The following is a 14,561-nucleotide window of genomic DNA, read 5'->3' as shown; positions in this document are numbered from 1 at the left end:
AAACATGGCTGTGATCTTTAAAGCTCAGCCTTTGGGCTGTATGTTAAATAGATAAAGAGTGGAGCATGTTAGGAATTAAAGCTGCAAGAAACACACAGACACACACAAACCTCAGGGAATGAACCATGATAACCCAGTCATTATCATACTTTCGTAATTCCATTTAATAACCCAGCTTAGCTGCAGTAAGAGCTGCATGTTGAGGAATAATTGAAGTCTTGTTTGGTGTAAAATCTGAAGCTGAATTAAGAAGAATTACTAGGCTAATAATGTAAAAGTATGAAAGAATTATGAAGAATAATTTGGGGTCTGACAAGTAAATTATAGAAGATGATTCAAATAACAAATTTTGTGGGAAAAAAATAGTATTTGAAAAGGTTTTATTATTGGATTGTAAAGTTTTGCAGGTCTATGATTTAGAATATGACATTATGAATTAAATATCACTGGACAACAAAACTGATAAAAGTACATTTGCTACTCCTCGATCTTCACTGTTAGTGAGGGAAACTAGTATTTAGGTCAGTGCCCAGAGTAAAATGAATAAGATACCAGAGTTGCATGAGCATTATAATTTGGAAATAAAAGGTATTGAGACCAACAGGCAGGTGCAGTGCAATTGGTGCACATCCCCTTTCGCCAAGTTCAATGCATCCACTGTAGACCTAGCTTAATATAATTGCTGTGTATAGATCCCTTTTTTAAAATAAGCAAATGATGYGGGCAGGTAAAGCCTGTTGGCATGAAGGAAAACCTGCATACATATGATTGTTAGATACAAAAAAGTTCATATGGACAAGATAAGATTCAGGTCAAGTTCTACTTGGACTTTTGTTGCAAAATTAAAATACACCTCTTTCTAATGTTATCATTTTGCAAGCTACTTTCTGCTAGTTTGGGATCCTTATCCTGCTACATTACTACATTTCCACTATTAAATTCAAGCCAATTGTGAGGAGTTTATGGGGGACTAAGTTACTGCAACTTACAAAGTTACATTTAAACAAGTCCATTCCACTGATCCTTCACCACAGTGCTTGTAGAAACCATGAAGTTTGTTTATGTTGCAGCATCCTTTTTAGGGAAAGGATTTTAACAAATTAAAAACGCTCAGTCCTGTAAATGTGATGCACAAGCAACATCCATGAAGAACATTGAAGCACAATGAAGAAGCTTCTCTCGGTTCACTGGGGGTTCAAAAACCGAAATGGTGGGAAGCTGGAAAAGACTATTGTGTTCAAATTATGTGAAAGGAGTCATCCTATCAGTGAAGCTTTTCATAAAATTTTCTTTGTTTTGTTCATAAAATGTAATCAATTAATTACAGACCCCACAATTAATGCAATTAAACATTTTAATCGAGTACCACCACAATTTCTTTTCTATATTCAGGGTTTTCTTGTGTCTTGTGTTTAAGCTTAAGTTTAAACTGGAACAATGATTTTGGTGTAAATGCATTTATATGTTTCATTAAGTCTACTTTATTAAGTGATAATAAACACTTGCAAGTAGTTAAAGTGCAGTAAGAATTCAGTTCCACTAAGATAAATTATGAGGCATTTGGAAATTTGAAAGATGAGAAACAACCTTTAGAACTTATAATAAGTTCATGAACTTTGTGCATGATAAAGAAAGCTACTTCTGATGAGGCACATATTCCTGCTGATTTAAACAGAGTGCCTCTACAGTGAACACTGTGATCAGTATATTGATCAAAAATCTATTCCTGAAGACCTACAAGGAAAACATGATGCAGATGGTTTTAGATATACTAACACTGGAATGCATTTAACCAGGTGTGTTTTTCTTTAAATTGAGGGCAATATCCTTGGCCGCTGATTTTGAAGTCAAAAGGAGGGGAAGTTAAAGTGCTCCATAAGTCATAGACAACTCAAATGTTTAAATGTTTATCTCAATACTGTGAGGTGCTGGAAATAACAGTAACACTCTATTGTCATTGCATAAAACTGATCTCAGGAGAAGTGATAACTAACCCTGTAAACTTCACCTGGATATGGAGCAAATCCTTAAGCAAAAACAGACCAAAATAGCAAACATCATACATTACGATAAAATGCATTTTGTTTGATTTTACAAACGGACTGTAGCAGTAAAATATTTTCAACTTAGAATACAATGTATTTTTCTTGCATGTTCTTGCTTATAAAGTGTAGTAAAATGTAGAGAAGTTTACATTACAGTGGTTATGATGTTGTTTTATAATACTGAGAAACATTGTCATTCATAGGAAAAGTATCTTCAACAATCTGAACTGAAAGGGCTCTAATCCTTGAATTAAACACAAAACACAAGTATTTTCATGTAAAATAAAACCACCCCAACATTTGCATATAATATGGTAAACCATATTTTTAAAAGGATTGTAAAGTGTTAAAGGCTTACTGTAAATTAAAGTGGAATTTAGAGGATTTCAGAATTTATTACATTGGGTAAGTAGGGTAACAATAATTAAATGAATTTGTAAGCATTGAATAATTCCTACCTGTAATATGTGGCTACCCAGGTGAGGATCGAAGATCTCAGAGGCAACGGCACTGGGACTCCTCCTCCGCTGAGTACCGATAGCTAAACGAACCAGTTCACACACAACAAGAGAGAAAGCACAGGACAGGACAGAAGGAGACTGGTGAGACTCAGACACATTGATACGAGCAAAGCTACATCCACACACAAATATGTGTCCTCACACACAAACACACACACACACACACCCACACACATTTATACAGCCTAGCATGACAAACACACATGGCACAAGACAAAAGGAACCAGTGAGGTCATCTCTGAACAACCTAACATTGCATGAAAGATTAGCACTATTAGCTGTTCTCACTGTGATATTGTTGCTCATATTAATGAGGTGATTAAGATAACCAGCAGGACAAACATCTGAATAAAACTTATGACATATGTGTGAAAGGAAACAAGGAGAGTCATTAAATGCAGAGTGAAATATGTTTTGTAGTTAGGATAGCTTAAGAACTGACCTTTAAAGATTTATAAAGACTAAGACATAAACATGTTTTGTGTGGAAGTATCTTTCTGGTGTCCCATCCTAACCGACTAAAGCATTAAACACTGCTCTTTAAACAACTCTTTATTGCTTGCTTTCTTAGTAGTCAGAAGAAATGCATTAGGGAGACCCAATGTTCTGAAAAGCCACTTTGTAATTGCTGTTTTATCAATACATTCAAACCAAAAACAGAATTGTAAGAACATATTGCAATTTAGTGCAATTTCATTAAACGTATGATGGAGGCACCCTTTCATTTGAAGGAAAAAAGGAAAGGGACATGGATGATGCTTTATAGTATTTAAAATTTGATCCTGAGGCCAGAACTAGCTGAGAAAAACAGGAAGTTCAACAGCCAAGAATGGAGAATGACCATGTGAACAATCTGCCCTCTGGTAAAGCTCTTCTTTCTTAAAGATGACAAAATGGACACAAGTGGAAAGCAAAAGAAGCATGCTAACAGGTAAACCGTTTCAACCGTTTGTACAGCTGAGTCTCAGACTTAAAGTGATTACAGAACAAAAGCAGCAGATTAAAGGCACCGAGTTGCATTGATGTTTGTTTACTGGAATGCCCTTTGGAAGTGCTTAAAGCCAAGACCACCCTCAGGCCTTTATTTGGCTGCCAGACTTTACATCTCTTTGCAGGGGAGCACCAAAACAACAAACAAAAAAAATTGTTAATGTACAGAAATGGAGACTAACAAAAGTTGAACCTGATGAGAGGAGCAGAACAAGGTGCAATAAGAGAACACAAGGAATGCTTTTGGACCTTTCTTAAAAATCAGAAAGACAATTCAAGCAACAAACAAACAGAAGAGAATTTCTTTTGCCCTGAGGTCATTTTCCACTTGGCACAATTTCCATTCACATCGTCTCCCTGCAGATCTCATTACACTGCATTTAAAACACTGACATAAATGCTAGGAAAACATTTTAGTAGAGGTGAGTGGTATGTTAATGAAGCAGAATAATGTTGAATTAAGGCACAATCAAGCCACTTTGAATAGAAGCAGAAAAAACAAAAACCTCAATAGCCAAGAAGGTTGGTGGGGCCAAACTACGGAGCTCAATGTGACACTATATCTAATAATCCAGAATGAAAAACTTCATGGTAATTATTCCAAACTGTTCAAGTGAGAAGGTGAAAGAAAGAGGGTCAAGATGATGATAGTAAGCAGTATGAAAAGCCAGAGGAGGACAGAGAATCATAAATGAAAATAAAGCAGATGAAGTTGGGAAGGCAAAGGATGGAGGCAGTGCTTGCACTTGCATCAGCAGCTGCTGCCATGATGCACAAAGTAAAGAGCAACAACTTGCAGCCCTGACAGTTATCCTCCTCTCAGGTTTTTCACTCAAAATAAAAAGTCTGAAAAAATTTATAAATTACAATCCTGCCCCTCGTACCAAGTAGATCCACATTCTGATGGAGCGCCCTCTGCTGGCAATCAAATGTGCCAAAAAAATTCAAAAAAAGAAATTTAAACCTATTTATTGATGCACCACAATGATTGTGCTTTTCATGATGAAACAGAAAATGTAATATTGAAGTGACATATTAAGGGTGAAGTAAAGTTGGATTACGGTCTAAAATTAATGATGTACTTAGAATTRTAACTCAAACAGTCAAAGAAAACTCTAAACAAATGGAATTAAAGTCTTGACTGAAAGGAACTAAGCCATTCAGGTAATTATATTAGAACAAAAGTAGGGAGTCAGATTAAGAACTTTAGAATAGAAGTGACATCTATTACTTTTTTAATTTTTGTGGAGACTTTTGCAACTATCTGGTTGACTTTTTAGGCACTGAAAATACTTTTCCAGTAACTAATTTGATTACAGATAAAAACATGGATCTTGCTGGAATGTAAGTCATTTAATTCTGAAAATGTTGTTCATGTGATAGAAGACCAACTTTGTAACAGTCCTTATGTGTTTCTAGTTCAGGTCTGATCCCTTTATAAAAATGGCTGTACCGATTGTATTTTACAACAAGCACACAAGAAGTAAACATAAATACATGTAAAACTATAAAAAAACATCAAAAACATAAAACAGGTCAAATGCAGATTCAGAAAATACATTTTAAGTAGAGTAAAAGCACAGTGAGCAAAAATGAGTCTTTAAAAGTTTCTTAAAATGACTGATGTTCTCAGCAGATCTAATTGTGCAAAGTAGATTGTTCCAGAGAATTGGGACAGCGACTGAAATGCACGACCACCTGTTTGGATTAACTTTAATCTGGGAATGGCTTTTGATTGGGTGTGAATATGTCATGGAGATAAACCAGGCTAGGTTATGGAGAGCCTGGATCACTAATAACAAGCTTTTGGAATCAATCCTGTATCAGACAGAGATGTGACGCTGACATATTCTTGTACACATTGTAATATAACTGCATCATCTGCATAGTTATGGTTACTTATATTGTTGTCGGTTATGATCTGAGCATAAAGACAATAAAAAGGAGGGACCACATGATGGAACCCCACACATGGTTATTTTGTCTACTCCAATGTAAAGTCACCCATTGACGCAAAGTAGACGCTGTCCTTGAAGTATGACTCAAATCACTCAAGTACTGTACCAAAAGGTCACAGCACCAGAATGACCAGAGTCAGACCTACATGGAAAATATTGGGACTTAAATTGAGATAAATCTGGTATTAAATGAGTTCTGAAGTTAAAGGCAAGGAATAGAAGGAAGCAAACTTTGTAGGAAGCAGTGATGAACCATGGTGAAGAAAAACTCTAAGGACAACCAGCAGATAGCATGAATGATCGAGATAAGAGAAGATAAGTTAGTGAAGAAAACCCAGATGTCACCATGTAGTTAAAGAAGGATGAAAAGGTTAAAAATGATATAAAAAAGTGTCAAAACTGTATTTTAGTGTTTGAGTTAAACTGCAACTTCTCATTTGTCATTGTGTCAAAGTGAATCAAAAAGGTAATCTCAAGAGTGTAGACTAAGAAAGATCATCTAAATTACATGTAGAAAAAGATTCTTTATTGAAGTAAGATAACAATGTTAAAGCAACTGGGGGAATAAAAGCAGGTGACTTTTCAAAATGTGATTGTATTAGTTTAACTTTGTTGTGCTTTGAGAACATAGAAACAAGTACCTCGCTGCGATTGAAGAAATCTCTCCAACAACATACATAATAAAAGTAAAGCAAAGTAAAAGTGCAGTAAATTCAAGAAATTCAATACAGTTCATAAAGCAACTAAATCAAAACCTATCAGGTCAGAAACAAATAGTACATGCAATTGAACAAAAGTCTGCATTGTATACTTACAAACTCAGAAAGGCAAAGAAAGCAAAATAGTAAGGAAATAAGATTCAAATTCATCACAACAGAAAGACCATGAACTATATCAAGGTAATGAGTTAAAAGTAACCAGACCATCAGATGGAAACAGCAGAACATTTAGGTACAGTCACACATTGCTGCCCAGCACTTCAACCATAGACAGATCAAATATTCTGGCCCAAGAATTGTTGTTTTTTTCACTTAGCTGTAGGTGATTGTGCTAAATATGAATAACAATAGACCGTTAAAAGTAGACAATCAGTTACTTTAACACACACATTAACACACACTTTAACACACACATTAAGTTTAATGACATACATAATGTAAAGGCTATCTTATGATGTTGGAAGTGAATAAACTCTTTGCCGTCCTGGTTCTGAAAGCAAATTCTTTTCCAAATCTGCTTTTTGCTCTCCAGCTGTTACTGTAGCAAACTTCCTAACCACTGCCAGTTCTTTACTACAATTGGGTCAAGTCAGCATGTAACAAGACAGCTTCTGGCTTAGCAATCTATGTGCCTTGCCAATTTCTAACACAATACATAATCTAATAATGTCTTCCTCTAAGTATTAAAACTATTAAAAGCCTAGTGGACATCACTAGGAGATGACTAGAGATGACTTTATCCATAGTTTTTTCTCTGTTAAACATGGTCCACAGACTATTGGCATTGTTTCTTCCCAGTCGGCCATATTGCTTTACTCTGAACTCGCATTTGGTCTTGAGAGGTTTTGAGAGATTTCCTGACATCTGAACATCCGTGAGCGAAATCAGTTCATGTGTGGTGTTTCCATTGCTGTGGCTGAACATCACACACTGTACAACCAAACCTTATTCTAATCTTTGTGCTCATCATTGAAACATTCACAGATAAGGAAGATGGTTGTTTCTTTAAAAGGCCTAAGAAGAACATTGGCTTGCTGAAAAGGTTGTTACTACCACCAGGGAGAGAACTAAAATGTGCAGGATGCCGGCCCTCGAGGTCGGACTCTGGGCACCCCTGGTTTAGGCTAACTGAAGTTGACAAAGTTGTAATATTAAGCCTATACCACTGTACTGTTTAATTGTACTTTTCAGAACCAAGATGTTTTACAGAGTCTCTGTGTCCAGTCTCAGAACAGAGGTCATCGGGATAAATTTACCTTAAGTCTGGAATACCAATTTATGACATGCAAGAGTATAAATTAAATGATGTCTTCTTTAAGGTTACTAGATGTCTGTCCAATGTCCAGTTTTTTTACCATCTTAGCAATATTAAAATATGTGGAATCTTAATATCATATCCACACTAACCAAAAAGCAAAGTCTTACTCCACGTTAAAATAATTAAATATGATACATTTAACACCACCTGAGTCCGAGGAGGTACAACAGAGCTTCAAGACACGATGGCAAAAAGAGACCCAAATTAGCAAGGAAACAGTCTTTTTTACTGGCATACAGTAAAAAAGACCAATGAAAATGCAACAACCAGTTCAATCAGAGGCTCAAGAGACTGATATGCTATGACTCACAGCTCTGGCTACCTGCCTCCAGAGGTTTGTTAGAGAAACAGAAGCCAGGAGTAGAAGTATGCACGATTTCAAGTCAACTCTATTTGACAGGGTCATAATATTAGAGTAGACACTCAGGTGTGTCTTCTGTATTCTGAATAAAGATATAGGAGGAGGAGGACATGACAGTTGAACATAACCATATCTGAGAACAAGATCCCCTGCACATCAAATAGCAAACACTGATTAAAGAATTAAGAGCTGGACTAGTGACGGTTAGGATTAAGAAAAATGTCTGGTTTAGGCGTAAAGGTAGTTACTAAAATGAATGAAAGTCAATACAAAGTCTTCAGTTGGTATAGAAGAACAAGTGTGTGTGTGTGCGTGTGTGTGTGTGTGTGTGTGCGTGTGTGTGCGTGCGTGCGTGCGTGCGTGCGTGCGTGCGTGCATGCGTGCGTGTGTGTGTGCGTGTGTGTGTGTGTGTGTGTGCGTGTGTGTGTGTGTGTGTGTGTGTGTGTGTGTGTGTGTGCGTGTGTGCGTGTGTGTGTGTGTGTGCGTGTGCGTGTGTGTGTGTGTGTGCGTGTGTGTGTGTGTGTTTGCGTGTTCTGGTGAAGAGAGGGGAGTTTGTGAACGTAGATGAAGAATGCTATCAGGTACAGCAGAGCTCTGCTGCATCCCTGTGCTGATAGCACCACAGCTAATACACACACACACACACATTGCCCACTGGTTGGTTGGTAACTGATGCACTGGGTTGATAACTTTAATAACAAACACACACTCTTTCTGTGTGTGTGTGTGCGTGTGTGTGCGTGTGTGTGTGTGTGTGCGTGTGTGCGTGGGTGTGTGTGTGCGTGTACTTAAGGGAGAAAAAGAACAAAGAGGGAAGGGAAGCATTGATGCTGGTGTCATTTACACCATTCTACACACAGATGCATTAATAAACCCTGTTGAATAGCAACATTTGATTTATACATCCTGAAAGTGGAAATGAATGAACATGTGAGTTCACTAGACTCCTGACATGCCTCCATTTACACATGCAAGTAGGAGTAAACAGTTCATTCCTAGCTTGACCAAAAACATTTCTTCTCACATGAAGAAGAAAAAACTAATGAAATGTGAGATGGAGACACCCCTTTTTTGGCATAGCCTACTGAGAAGCTGGGTGCCTGCAGGTACCAGGACAACTTTGCTCTACAATATCCCAAGATGGCATTCTGATGGCCAAACAGACAGACCATCATGAATCCTGCTAGAATAACCACCTGTGTTTGTATGACTTTCAGCCATTTGGATTATTTGTGAATTGGTGTATGGTAAAGTGGATGTGTGTGTGGGTGTGTACAGAAGTAAGTGCATGTGGGTGAATTTGTCACCTGGAGAACAGTAGAAAGCTTATTACACTCACAACCCAAAAAGCAACAAACAGCAGGTAGACACACAGACAGAACCAAGGCTCTGCCTGAGAGCTGCCACACACCCAACACAGATAGGTTTTCACTGAGCCACATGAGCAGCCGCCATGCAGGTCAAGCATGGAACCTGGTCACAGATCCTTTAGAAGACCGCCCAGCACCAAGCAGAAAAGCATGAAATGGTAAAGACAGGATGATGTCTTAAAATATATACCATTGAAAGAGTATAAATGATGAGTGTGTCCATACAGGTCTGCATGAATAGCAGGGGAATTAATAATGAGTTTCTCAATTGATTTTTACCCAGAAAGCACATGGGCAAAAACCGTTAGTGAAACGGTCACTGGGACTGACTAGTATATATTCCATTGAGGGAAAGTAACTTTAACATATGAATTCCTCATATGTTAACATAAAGGCTCGCTTTGAAGTATAAGTTGCTACTTACAGGCATTGCTTCCAAGAATTCGATGTGGAATGCGGTGTTAAACACCACGTGTGTTCATCTGCTCTACCGCTAGCAAACAACCGTACTGATTAAATAACATAAAAGTCAAGCAGTTCCCTAAAAGTCCAACAGTTGGCAGCAATGCGCCATGCAAAACAAAACACCCACAGTTTACAGGACACACTTCCTGCTAAGGAGCCTCCTGGTATTTGAAGAAAAATCCACATATAAACCGGAAAATACAATATATGAAAAAAAATCAGAATGCTCTCTGGTATTGTTCAGGGGGCCAGACCAAATGTGGCCGTAGTTTGGGGATCACTGGTCTAGGGTGTGCCTGATAAGGCAAACATAAAACAGGTTTTAATGTTTACCTTATTCACATGTGAAATATCAACTGAAACTACTGATAAGAATACTCATACTCAGAGTCATTGCTCTGTTGAATGTTGTTTCTGCACCAGTGTGCGCATACCTTTTATATGTGTGTTGTGATCACATAAATGCAAACATGCAGCATACCAGTTACAGGGACCAGTTACTATAGAAAAATGCTTACACTAGTCATGGAGCCACACACACACAGAGTCCATTCCAAAGTATGCAAGAAGATGGCTTTTAGTGTTTGTGCACTCAGGAGCCTCTGAAACCCCACATCACAGATTTTATCATGAAGTTATATAACAATTAGGTTTAAATCTTTTTACCAGTACTGTAAACTAATAATATTCTTGAAATGCTGTCATGTAGTTCTGATCCTTTTGCACATTGTTTAGGATTAATCACAGATTTTCTGGACTTGCACCTCAGGAGGTTGAAATGTAAAACTCAATCAAATATTATTCAATAGCAAGTGGCATTAATGTTACACCGCCAAATAAAGCCATTCACACAAGGTCAGAGAAGTTTTGTTCCATGCAAAACATCAAAGTTGATAAAGTGGGTAAACCCTAATAAGCATATTCACTGTGCATCGGTTGGCACATTAAAGCATTAATGCAGTGCATGACTCTGCTCTAGCATTTTTTAAAAATCAGCAAAGAGTGACTAAATTATTCTTCTCTTCACTTCTTTGAGTACAACTCCTTTACATTTAGAAACTGACATAAAAACAAAAAGTAGAAAAAGGCTGCAAATATAACCATGATCTCTTTCTTTAGAATGATATGCAGAACAACTTCTCCGGAGAGCAATCCCCTCCCAACACTACTGATGACCTCCTGTCTCATTTTTGTAACTCATAATATTAGATTATCATCTTCAGATGTCTTTTTCTGTAGCACAAAACTGCCGTGGCACATGTAGGTAACCAGTTCTACAATAGCATGCCAGGGCAGGAAATATGATTAAAAAAACCCACAAAAAACATTATTTCAGTTATTGTGCTTCTCTGCATTCATTAATTAAACTGAGTGAATATTCTGTGACTAACCTCCTCACTGTCATTTCAGCTCGTGCATTTCTGTCTTGAAATATGTTGAAAAACCAATTAGTATGACTGCAGCTCAAACAGCTCAAACAGTTTGACTGATGGGAAGACACTGACAAATTGATCAGGATCCAAAGGGATAAGTGGCTTTAAAACTGTCTTTGCTCATCTCCTTATAGCAATATATATTTTCTTCATCTTCATTACAGTGATCTGAAAAGCTTCAGTTGTCAACACAAGCTGCAGTTAGCTGAGCAGCAGCTTGTGTTTGGTTCAAAAAAGACATGAGCCCAGGGAGGGATGAAGAGTTTGGTAATGAGACAATAAAGGAAAAACCCAAGGAAAGTGCAAAACTGTTGGGAACAGATACAAATTCTGGAACATGGTAGAAAACATGGAGGTTTTGTAGGAAACAGGCAAGAAAGTAATGGCAAATATTTATATGTTGCGTTAAAAATCAGGGACGAAAAAGGGAAATAATATCATTAGACAATGAAACAAAAGAACATTGATGTGGTAAAAACCAAAGCATCAATTTATAATATTGTCAATACACTAATTATTTTAAGCCATTGTAAAGATCTAGTTCAATACAACACTGTCAAGAAATAAACAAGCATGCGGTGCTTTTAGAAAATAAAAACTGAAGGTATAACAACTCAGGCTGATCATTTTAGAATAATTTATACATTTTCTTGTGAAAATGTGGTTGATAAAAATGTATTTTGTACTTTATCTGGGGAAAAGAGACTGCAGCATCATAAACTCAATGACTGAATAAACTGAGTGTGTAAAGATCTTATACAATTTTACTTGATATTTATTTTTCACCTAAGTGATCAAAAATAATTCAACCAGGAAACAAACATTTTCCAGTCATAAACAATCAATGTCATTTAATGACATGTACATAAGAAAGACTAACTGACTTTCTTTCATTGTGATTAAACTGCATTTAGGTCTTTAGATTTCATTTAACTTCAACACTTGTATGTTATATAACGCCCTTCTTTTATGTCAGTTACACATGTTTTTGTCATTGATTTGTTTTCTCTTTGATTGTTTGATACTAACAGATAATTAACAGTTTGATACTACTTTGAAAGTAGAAAATGAGGCAAAGAGGAGAGGAAGGTGAACTAATCCAGATGTGGGATAAACGAATGGAGGCAGAGGGGTGGGCAGCCAGCAGACATGGGGATGGAGAACAGGAGTATTTCAGAGAACAGATATGAGTGTTATTAAGAAACGGCTGAACCGCTAACCGAGCATTCAGATGGTGGTACAGCTGAATGCTTCACGCCCCAGCAAACACAAGCCTGGCTGCACTCTCTCTCTCTCTTCCTCTGCCATTTATAATTCTCTCCCTCTCTGATCTATTCATCTCTTTCTCTGTGTCCTCTAACTCTCCCCTCTTAGATTTTTGAATTGTAAAAAATCCATTAAATCCATTGGTTTCGATCAGAGAGTGCATCACTGTGTGTGAGTCTGTATGTACTCATCTTTGTGTACACCTCCACAACTTCATTTTGCATGGCTGAATGTGTGTATGTGTCCATGTGTGTGTGTGTGTGTGTGAGACAGAGATAGAGTGGATGACTAGAACAGCAAACAAAATTTCATTTAATGTCTCCTGATAAACTTGCAGACAATTTAGTGAAATTAAAAGCTTATATTGGTGCAAGTATATTTTAGTAAGGTGTTACATACCCATATTAAAATAATAATAATAATAATAATGATAATGATAATAACAATAATAATACAGATTATAAAACAAAAAGGAAGAATCAAAGAGATCTACTGGGTTTCTTAGGTATAAGTTTTTTAAACTACTTTGGATGATTATTTGAGCCTCTGTATTGTTTGATAATAATCATCAGACAGACAATCCTGGGGCGCCTCTTATTCAATATCTACATGCTCCCAGTAGCTCAGGTTATAACAGGAAATAAGACTAGTTACCATAACTACACACAGCTCCAGACTGCAGCTGATCCAGAACGATGCTGCTGGCGTTCTCACTAAAACCATCACCCAGTTCTAAAGTCCTTCCACTGGCTCCTGGCAGCTCAGAGAATAGACTTTAAAATACTGATGTTAGTATTTCAGTGGCAAAAATCATGGCGACTGGAGGGCACTACTGAGCCAGTGTATAGGGTGTTTAATAGAACACTGTTAACATTTGGTCTGCACGGTTTTTGCCTGGGAAGTAGTGGGTTGACTTTCTTTACATGGTTTTTGGACATGTACAGAGTTTCCATAGTAACTGTATTTGTTTTTTTCGTAGGATATATTCTACTATGCAAAGAGAATCTAAACTCTACAGCCCCACATATTGCATAAACAGAAGATTTGTGTATTTACGGTATGTGCAGCTGCTGTTTACCAGTTTTTTTTTTCCACAAACAGCTGCGGGAGGAGGGGGAAAATAATTATAAAACGGGGTGAAAAARCCCTTTGACTCAAACTAAAGCCGTTAACTAATTACCAACATATATCACTGCTAGCTCCGACAAGCCAATTACATCTGACTGGAAATACTTTACTTTGTCAAACACACGCTTTTCATGTTGGCTTTAATTCAGTGTCAAAACTTCTGCTACATTACACTGGAGCAGGTGATTGACTACTTACAGTGAGGACTGCATAATGTCACATTGGTCTAAGAAATAAAGAGGGATGAAACATGAAAAAATGGCAAGAAAAAATATATAAATATATGGCAAAGGTATGTATGCATGTATGCACACAGATAGATTTTTCTGTGTTTCTGAAATGAAGTCTGTCTATATATCCTCTCGCATGAAAGTAAGAAAGGCCAGACATCTGGGTTAACAGAGGAGGCAATAATGTTAACATTAATGACATCAACATGTATAGTTATGAATTAATTATTTTATAAATATTTATGAAATATTTATAAAATAATTATATTTGTAAAAAAAAAAAAAAACGAGTGACTGTTATAATGCCATGATTCCGGGAAAACAGATGATTAGTTATTAAATGTAGCGGACAACTCGTAGCCGCTTCCGTAAGCTGACGTGTCATATCTTTCTTTTTATTTCAATCAAATCGTTTTTCTAGCGTTGATTATGGAAAGCTGCAATCATACTTATTTCTAAATTTGTATAAAAAACAAGGCAAAGAACTCTCTTGAGCGTGTGCATTTCTCGTTTATACGAGGATTTGTTACAATATGTTACCCTCAGTTGCTATAGAAATGCTATGATTGGCACTGATTGACTGTACCTCCCAAAAGCTTTTGCAGTAGTGCTAAAATGTTTTCCAATGTGCTTGTACTGATCCATATAGAGCTATACTTTGTGTTTGAACTATAATAATAGACAGTTAAAACTTGTATAACTGCCTATTATTATAGTAATATTATTATTATAGGGTCCAATGGAGTTTTTATATATA

The 14,561-nt window shown here is 36.8% G+C and overlaps 1 protein-coding gene across 3 annotated transcripts in view; it reads right to left on the bottom strand.

The window, feature by feature from the left end:
* npas3 (neuronal PAS domain protein 3) overlaps positions 1-14,561 on the bottom strand; it is a 301,093-nt gene that overhangs the window by 128,093 nt on the left and 158,439 nt on the right. For all 3 annotated transcript variants that reach the window (XM_008398666.2, XM_008398667.2, XM_008398668.2), the window contains one exon: positions 2,504-2,586. In XM_008398666.2, the coding sequence (XP_008396888.1) occupies positions 2,504-2,586 (83 nt within the window). The remainder of the gene's footprint in view (positions 1-2,503; positions 2,587-14,561) is intronic.

This window comes from Poecilia reticulata, linkage group LG22 (genome assembly GCF_000633615.1).
Source record: "Poecilia reticulata strain Guanapo linkage group LG22, Guppy_female_1.0+MT, whole genome shotgun sequence".
NCBI classification, from domain to species: domain Eukaryota; kingdom Metazoa; phylum Chordata; class Actinopteri; order Cyprinodontiformes; family Poeciliidae; genus Poecilia; species Poecilia reticulata.
The sequence above is the reverse complement of the archived record's forward strand: the minus strand, read 5'-3'. Positions and strand labels throughout refer to the sequence as shown.